This window comes from Corvus brachyrhynchos, unplaced genomic scaffold (assembly GCF_000691975.1).
Source record: "Corvus brachyrhynchos isolate BGI_N302 unplaced genomic scaffold, ASM69197v1 scaffold346, whole genome shotgun sequence".
Classification (NCBI taxonomy): domain Eukaryota; kingdom Metazoa; phylum Chordata; class Aves; order Passeriformes; family Corvidae; genus Corvus; species Corvus brachyrhynchos.
In genome coordinates, this window is record NW_008238644.1 from 2,827,553 (window position 1) to 2,836,522 (window position 8,970).

Sequence of the window (8,970 nt, forward strand, 5' to 3'; positions counted from 1 at the left end):
CAGCAGGAAAGGCCTGCTGGTAAAGGAGAGAATGACAGAGGTGAAGATGATGCCAGGTCTCTCTAATGTTTAATGCCAAAATACCTAACCCGAGGTGGTCTTAAAAAGCAGAGTAAGAAGCAAATGAGGCGGTGTGTTACCGAGTTCAGCCCAACAGGTTTTTCTGCCAGCAAAGGGTTTCAGAGGAACTTGATTTTCTGCTCAAATGAGACAACAGCTTGTGTGTTCTGAACTTTGCTCATTAAAAGCAAAAAAAACATGGGAGGAAAATCACAGAGAAAAAATCAGGTCAAGAAGGACCTCTCAATGTCATTCAGTCCCTGTTCTGCTCAGAGCAGAGAAAGGATTGCAAGGAGCTTCCTTTTGAGCTCAGAGAACATAATGATCTTGATGAGACAGGCACCAAGACAGTGCCCAGCACCTGGCACACTGCCTTCCTCACAGCTCTTCGGGCACAGTCTGCTCCTGCAGCCCCTCATTAGGACAGACTCCCTGTCTCTGCCTATCCCTTATGGCTGGAATCTCTATTTCCTGCCTTTATGAAAATAAATGCTATTTTGCCCTTCAAAGTGTTTCCCAAAGCGACAAAGTTTAATAAAAATACAAAGGTCACATTTTCTGTGCTTCCTGAAATAAAACAACAGATTATGATCAGCATTATTAACTACGAGCATGAGGTTGTTTTCTTTCCAGGTGCTTTCCTAACATACCGGGGGTATTTTTCTCATATTGCACAAGCACATGCCCAGCTGGCACGTATGGAGAGCAGAACCCCATGAGCTGCACTCACTGCAGGGAATCACTGAAAACCAAAGTAACCCAGAGCTACCAAAGATTTTACCTTCTCCCTGGGGTGCGGATGCTGGAAGGATCTGCTCTGAATCTCTTGGGGCCTGGAGATGGCTGTGGCTGTTCCTCCTGTTGCCCACTGCCGCTTTTGGCAAAAGCATTGCTCTTCTTGTTGCCCTGAAAGAGCAGTGAGACCTCAGCAGTTGTCACAGTCTCGGTACAAGAACAGGGAGTGAGGACAAGGGACAGCACACAACATCCTGCTCTCCACTGACTGCTGCTGACACTGCTGTCAACAGTCAGGGTGTGGGCCTTGGTTCCTGGACATGGAACTACAAGCGCCAGGAAGAATGTTTCATTCTAATGCTGCAGAAACCAAGGAAGAAAAAAATCAGTTCATGGAGTGCAAATCTAGCAGAAGCCATGCATTATAGCCCTGCTCAGGTGTGGCGACCTGTTTACCCATTGCTTTTCCTATCCCACATTGTTCCCTCCCTGTTCCTTGCCCCTAGCCCTGGCCATTCCCTCGGGTCCTCCCTACTGGTTCCTGTACCCCAACTCTGCCCATGGACCGCCCCCGAGCCCCTGACAAAACCCCCTGCGCCCAGATCACGAGGCCTCTCTAGCCCTGGCCATTCCCTCGGGTCCTCCCTACTGGTTCCTGTACCCCAACTCTGCCCATGGACCGCCCCTGAGCCCCTGACAAAACCCCCTGCGCCCAGATCACGAGGTCTCTCTGCCTCTGAGGGTCACTGGGACAAGCTGTAACCATTAAAAGATCCTCTTAAACCCTCATGGAGAGACCCTTCTCTCCTCCTTCACCATCACTGGCTGTAACGCTGATGGCTGACCAGAGCAAAACCGCGGAGCCGTCCGGAATGGGCTACGGGATGGCGACATGGTCACACTGCCCTAAGCAGCCCTGCTGAGCTCTCAGGAGAGCTGCAGCCTGCTAAACCAAACCTAGCATTACAACACTCAGCTTTCCTTCTGGTCATCAGCTCTTTCTTGTCTGGACACCTACATTGCCTGGACCACACCCTGAAGCACGAAACACACCAGAAGACCCCTCAGCAGCGTCTCTCCTGCAGTTCCAACAGAAACTGCCCCAGGCTTCAGCCTGTTTATTTCTGTGGGACAGCTACCATCACTGTTACTACCCTCTAACCGAGGTGTGTTTCCATATTCTTCCCCCTTGGTTTATTTCTGCCAAGTGGAAGCTACTGTAGAATTATACCTCCTAGCAACTGCTTATTACTTTCTGTAAATACCAGCCACGCTCAATATTTGAGTCATCCTGGTCTTCATCTTCGGGAATAACCTCACTCCTTGCACATGCATGCTCAGTTTAGGGCGTTCTTATTTATACCCCTACAACACATCCACTAAATGCCACCCTGCTCAGCACTTGCATTTTTTTTAAAAGCTTACTGAGCATCTGTGACCTCCTAACTGAGTGGATTTTCATCAGTGCAGGAAAACCCAGCTGACTCTCACACTATCTGTCAGTACTGGGAATCAGTGTCTCTGGTGGAAAGTATGTCTCTGAACCAGAGCCACCTGACAAGTCACTGAGTCTGTCCTCTGACTTCACAGGAACTTGGAAAATGCTCTGGGTGGACAACAAATAACAAAGAATCTTAACACACCTCCTCTAAATGATAATAATAAGATGAGATGCTGTGGAATTAATTTTTATGGAAGTATTTTTAAACCTTTTAAGACCAATTCTTAAAAAATCTTTTTTTGCAAAACCCATGGGAACTGATCAGTAAAATTATGCTAAGTCAGAAGCTTTATAAAACCAACTGGAAAATTGCTATTCCATATGCATGTATGTCTGTACTCACCTGTGCATACAAATGCTGTGCACAGGCATATAAAGGATGGTGTTTTTTATGTAGATTGTTCTTTGGGGTGATCCAGGATCATAAAATCGAGCAGATTTCTACATGACATTTGGGAGAAGCCGTACCTTCCTTATTGCCCTACCTCCTGAGCTGATGTCTGGCGATTTAAAGGGCTCACTCCATCGAATGCAGCAGCTGCTCTTCTCTTGCGACCAGGCAAGGTATTCCTGAACTGTCTCCGATTGAACTGCTGCTGTCCAAACCCTCTTCTGAAACGGTTAGGTCCTACAAAAAAAGCCCTCTTATTTTAGCATCCTTAAAAATTCAATTCATGACTACAGCTTTGTAAATAGATGACAAGGTTAACTCGATGTGATACAGGAGTATCTACACAAATAGTGGTGCAAGAGTCATGCTCATTCATATTAAATAATCAATTTTTCCAATGTCTCTCTGGCATTCTTACTGTATGTAGGACTGACATAGACATTATTTGATGTGAGAGAATACAGAACAGAAAAGCTTTTCACAATTCTGATTCCTTGTAAAGGCAGGAACACCCACATCAGGAGACCTGCCAATCTGTTGTCAGAGCTCACATTGCTATGAATTAACTATGACACAGAAAAAGCCTTTTGATACAGATACACAAGTGATTTGAGCATCCCAAAGCCAACCCCACAGCGCCCTGAAATAGCTCTGAGTGCCCACATTATAGCATAAATTTTATTTATATATATATACTTTCATTTTCTTTGAGCTTGACATACCATTACTTCCTATATTGGAGGGGACACCTCCTGCTGGCTTTTTATGATACACGCACACCCGCAGTCCCTCTTGCATTTAACCTTTTCCCCTAAGCCTGCTGATGATTTTGAAGAGTGCTGAAGTGTTGAGCAAGAGGAAAGCCCTGTCAGACTGAGGCACAGTGCTTCCAAACCTAATTACTCCACATAATAAAATTCTGTAGCTGTAATGAGACAGAAAGTTTCTGAGTCACTGTATGAGCTGATACAGGCACAACAACAACCACAAACTCACAGCTGGAATGCCAGGAGGGAATTTATTTTTTACTTCACAAACCAGCAGATCCCTGAAGCAACACCTAAGCAGAGCCACTTGGGCACCACTAAGCTTGGCCCAGTGCTGGACAATCCCCAAGCTGCCATTCACACCAGTTTATCAAGGGTTTGGAGCCTGCACAGAGTTACAACCACGCTGTGTTCTGATCTCTGTACCAAGGCAGGGAGCTCAAGCATGTCCAGTAGGATGCCCCCAAGTCTACCAAACACCTCCATCATCTATAAGCAGATGTTCTACTTCTCAATGCACACAGAGGGTAAACAGCAGTAGATGTGTATTTTTCTTCACTGCTACTTCAGACTTTGCTATCCCCAGCTGCGAGGTCACTTGAGCATACAGCCCCTCTGTTTTCAGCCCACTCCCCCCAACAGCTGCTACACCAGTGAGATGTGCACACATCTTGGGGTTGTGTAAGTCAGGCCCAAAGCTGTGCATGGCAGAGGCCAGAGAGTGCACCCAAACCCTGGATCTCACAGCAGAACCTCATTGACACAAACCACAGAGCAGTGAGCTGCATGTATTGATCTTGTCCCATCGACTGTTACGTGACAGCAATTTATACTGACTCGCAGCAGTTGGAAATGAAGTGTTCTGAGGCAGCAGTGACATCACAGTGAGGGGCCAGCACTGCCATAATGAATGAAGGCTCCAGCCTCAGGGTGTAACACCAGCCAGCACCAGCCTGAGCTGCTTACACTGGAACACGTGTGAAGATGATTTGAGCTGCTCTGGCTCTAAAACAAAAGGGCACCAGGGCAGGGCCGTGGGAAGTAGATCCCAAACACCATGCTTCGTGCCCTATGGCCAGAGGTGCTGGTTGGGAACACACACAAAAATGCAATGCAGTTCACAAGCTCAGGGGCCAGTTGTTATTTCCTTTGCAAACAATGCCCTCTCACTGCAGAAGTGCAGATGTGTAAACGTTCCTCTCTTGGCAAACATTCCCTTTTGGCAAACTGTTTCTTTTTGACCAGGTGTGGACTTGCTGTATTTAATGGCCCTTTGATTTTTTTCTCCTGCTTCTATTCCCCCAGTTTGTTTTTGCTCAGCCTTGTTTCTCTTCAACCCCCACCCTGCACCCGTCCCTATCTCTTGCCTATTTGCTGGGCTGCTCTCCTGCTGGCCACCAAGCCTTGCTGCACAGCTCTCCTACACCCTGGAGAGGACAAGAGACTGAGGTCAGCTGCCTTTCCTGAATATTCCATCAGGGCAATGGGAGGGAGCGCTGCGGAAGGCAGCCCTGACTAGAAAATCGTACCCCTGTCAGTCTGTTCCTATTAGGGAGCCTGTGCTCAGCAGTGCACTCAGGCACGGCTCACCCAACACAAATAACACATGACAGAGCCAGCAGCTTCCAAGGGGGACCCCATTACACCAGCTGGGGACCAAGGCCTCGCTCTGTCATGTGTGTCCTGAAGTGTGACACATGGGAGGCTTCATCTCTGCAAAAGGTCTGGCAGATAGTTAATAATGTAAGAACATTTCAGTAAAACCCCACAGCGTCAGCAGCTGGGGAAGAAACCTCCCCCCACACACATCCCATGTTTGGGTGCATGCTCAGAGCCTGGTGCTGAGCACACCTGGGATGGCCAAAAGGCATCTCTGCTCAGCCAGTCCACTCTGGGCACAAGCTCCCATGTCTGACAAGACTCTTTTTTTCAAGGAGATTTGAAATTCAAATTTCTAGTCATTAAAAATCATCTTTCCCCCACTAGGGAGATGGTTTAAGCCATATTCCAAGAGGGATTAACAGCACTTTGCTTGCTGGTTTAATCAGCGTAATACCCTTCCCCCTCCTATGTCATTACAGTGCTGGGCTTCTCAGATCATCATTTTGATAATGGTTATCACATCTCAGCCCAGAAGGGACTGCATTTCAGCAGCAACTGGAGTGAATTGAGCCCCTGATGAATTATGGGCTAAATTCCCAGTCATGCTGAGCTTCCCCAAATTGCTACCGACAATCAGCACCACACAGCATGGTGGGTCTCTGCACTTGGCATGGCTGAATTCAGACTCACTGAAAACCTGTGAAATACTAAAACCAGCAGAAATAATTCTATAAATTAACAGAAAAGTTTTCCCATCTAAGGAATAGGGTAAAAAATATTTTATTGGATTTGCCTCTGGATGCAGTGCTTAAGTGTGAGAGAATATCAAAGCCTGTGGATTTTGATAAAAAAATCAATTTACTACGGGCATTTTTCATCATTCTGTTTCGAACTGGAACAATCCTCAGTAAGGCACTGTGTGGTGGACACCAAGAACACAAGGATGGGAGGCAGAGCAGAGGCAAGCAGGATTGCTCCCAGTGATCCCACTGTCCTGATGTGTGATTGGCACTCCAATATAAGACTGCAAAGATATTTCTGCAAAATATCCCTAAAATCTTCAGGGAGTGACTTAGCAGTAATTAAAAAAAAAATAAAGTTCACAGAGATGGCATTTCATGCAGCAGATAACTTTGGTTTGTAGGTAAAAACCAGTGGAACAAAACAAAGGTGTGATCACTCGGTATTATAAAAAAAACTCACCATAAAAATAGCATGCTTGGCAAAAGTGACAATTTAGCTTCAATAACTGAGCTATCAAATACAGTTACTGAGGGGGTAATTGGGATAATTTAAGTCTGCTCTGGGAAAATGAGGATTAGGAAGAGGCATAATTAAAATATGCAAAGCCAAGGGGAATAGAGAATAGATATTAAGTCACTTTAAATTAGTAATTCATGAGAGAGTGGAAGGGAGAGAAATGGATGAATTATGCTCTGAAAGGGCCCTGATATTCCATTGTTATGGGGAGAAAAGCTAATCAGAGCCCGAGCACATCTTATACACACAGAGAAATGAGATAGGAGAAGGATTTAAGAGCTGGATTTTGCTACAAAAATGCATTTTCCAGCCTGGCAGGCCTCTGCTGTCTCAAGTGCCCATCTACCTTGCAAATTCCTCTGCTTCCAGGCGCGATATCGGGGCCGCCCATAGCCCGAGGCTGAACTCCTGTTCTTGACCGGCTGCCTTCTGCTGTCGCCCGCGGCACTGGCATCTGTCTGCTCTTTCCTGTGGAGCTTTATGATGTCATCTAGAATGAAAGGAGAAGAGCAGAAACGCATAGCACCTGCACTTTCCACCCACAGTGATTCCCTCTTTGGGTGCTTGCAATTGTCCGCAGTAAACACGGAGCTTGCTGTTCTGTGAGCTACGCTGGACAGACAATGGAAGATTAAGCTTAGCTTAGAAAGTATAGGATCAATTTACCGGGCTCCTGCGAGCTGGAGATTAGAGTGCAGCAAATGATTTAAAAATGTGCTACCATCCAGCACGTCCCCACCGTGGGCAGGACAAAGATTTCAGACCCACATCCACCGAGGGATCTGATCCTGCAGGCTTCCCACAAGCCTAAGGGAAGATGTTTTGGCAGAGGCACCAGGAGCTCAGTGCTGGGCAGAGAACTTTTTTGAGAAGGTCTGACTTGAGTGGCTCTAGGAAAGGTGGTCAAAGGGAGGAGGATGTCACAGCTGTTGAGCTACTTGGATCACACACAAAGTACTTTCAGATGCAGAGCTGTATCAAGAAACAGCTCAGGCGCCTCCGTTCTCAATCAGCTGGTCTGCAATCAACGGGATCTTCTTAATTCAAGCTGTTCAGATGAAGAGGAATGGAAAAGGCAAAGGGACATCTCTTCATTAATTCATATTTTCCAACCTCAAATCTTCCAGAAAATACTTAGCAAATAATAAAAGCCACATCTGTGAAGCTCCAGGCAGAATGTTTTTAACTTGAATAAATTAGCAAGAAATGAAGTGTCCAAACCAGGCCCTTTCCCAGGCAGTGGATACTCCAGCTCCTTAATGTATCACTGGAGTCAAAGGCCAGAAGTACCATTTGCTTTCAGGGGGTGCTTACCATGAGTTATCATAGCCCCAGCACTGGTCCCTTGTAATTTTCCATCAAGAACTCCTGTGTCCAAATGAATACAAAGCCCAAGGAAAAGAAACGAGAGCAGATGTAAGAATAGGCTGCTTTTATGATTTCTCTTTCAAGTCTGCCAGGAAAAGAATAGGCTGGGAGATGCTGGGCCATGTTCTTGGGATGAATTTGCTAATGGTATCAGCTAAGTGTGCCTTTGGGACATGTGTGATTTGGAGCACAGGATGCTGTGAAGCATTTTGAAAGCATCCCTGCACACTCTGCAGGGAAGAGACCGCACGCATCCAAGGGTGGGCTGTCTACAGCGTGAGGAAATGAGAGGAGCTGAATGCTCAGGTGCCTGATCTGCCACCTTTCAATGTCTTTTTTGTTTGGGTATGAGTTGTTACCCTTCTTTTCTGCCCATAAACATGATGGGATTAACAGAGCAATGTAATGGACTTCTACACAAGGCTGCAAGGGGATTCTGAGAGGTCACTTATGGTACACCTACGCCCTCAAGGCAGAATTAAATCTATCAGGGCAGCTTTAGAGCAACTCCTGCAGTTTTTTTGTGACTGCTAACTCATGTAAGGCACAAATATATCTGAAAGCATAGAAAAACCACCTGATGGAAAAAGTTCTTCACCAACGGGCTCTTGTTTTCCAATTCTCTCTTCTACCCTGAGTAAGGTGTATTCTGGATAGAATATGGAGTGGGACCACAGGAGGTGATCGAGAGAAACTCTAAGGGAGAGCAAAAGCAAAGGGAGCATCCCACATCAGCAAAGAGAAAAAGGGTGTGCAATACTATGGGAGAAAAATAAATAAAAAATGAGGGATCCGCTGTTGCAGATATAGCTCCTCATAGAGATATTAAAATAAAGGTGCATCAGCCAAGGGATCAATTTGAGTTTGCAGAGGAAAATGTCCTGCTGTTCCTGACAGATGGCTCTTTGCTGGAAAGAAATGACACAAGGTTTCAGTTAGGAAGCTGACCCAATAATAAAAGGTGCTGGTGGACTTTCCTTTCACAGCAGAGACGCCAACACGATAATCCACCAAGATCTCTCGTCCATGCGTCAGAATCCAGGCCTCGGGAGCTCATGACAGGGCGGTTGCTGGTTGTTTATGCACACTCCACATTCCCAGTGCCAAAGGAATGGCGAACATCGGAGCAAGCTGCTATAAATAGCAGCACGGCGAGGCCGTGGCTCCCCTTCCCATGTCCAGGGGGCTGGTTTGCGTGAGCCCCCCCGGGCCGCTCTCCCGTGAGCTCCGGGCTGCTGCCAGCCCAGCGCCGAGGCCGGGGCCCCGCACACACCTCCTCCTCCGCC

General features: G+C 46.7%; 1 protein-coding gene across 1 annotated transcript in view; it reads right to left on the reverse strand.

Annotated features, from left to right (window-relative positions):
- The window catches only part of LOC103617884 (UAP56-interacting factor-like), an 11,009-nt gene extending 3,408 nt beyond the window's left edge, over positions 1 to 7,601 (reverse strand). Inside the window, 4 exon segments of the mRNA XM_017737603.1 lie at positions 2 to 13; positions 842 to 966; positions 2,782 to 2,924; positions 6,663 to 7,601. Coding sequence (XP_017593092.1) covers positions 2 to 13; positions 842 to 966; positions 2,782 to 2,924; positions 6,663 to 6,837 — 455 coding nt within the window. The 5' untranslated portion in view covers positions 6,838 to 7,601.
- Between the last annotated feature and the right edge of the window lie 1,369 nt (positions 7,602 to 8,970).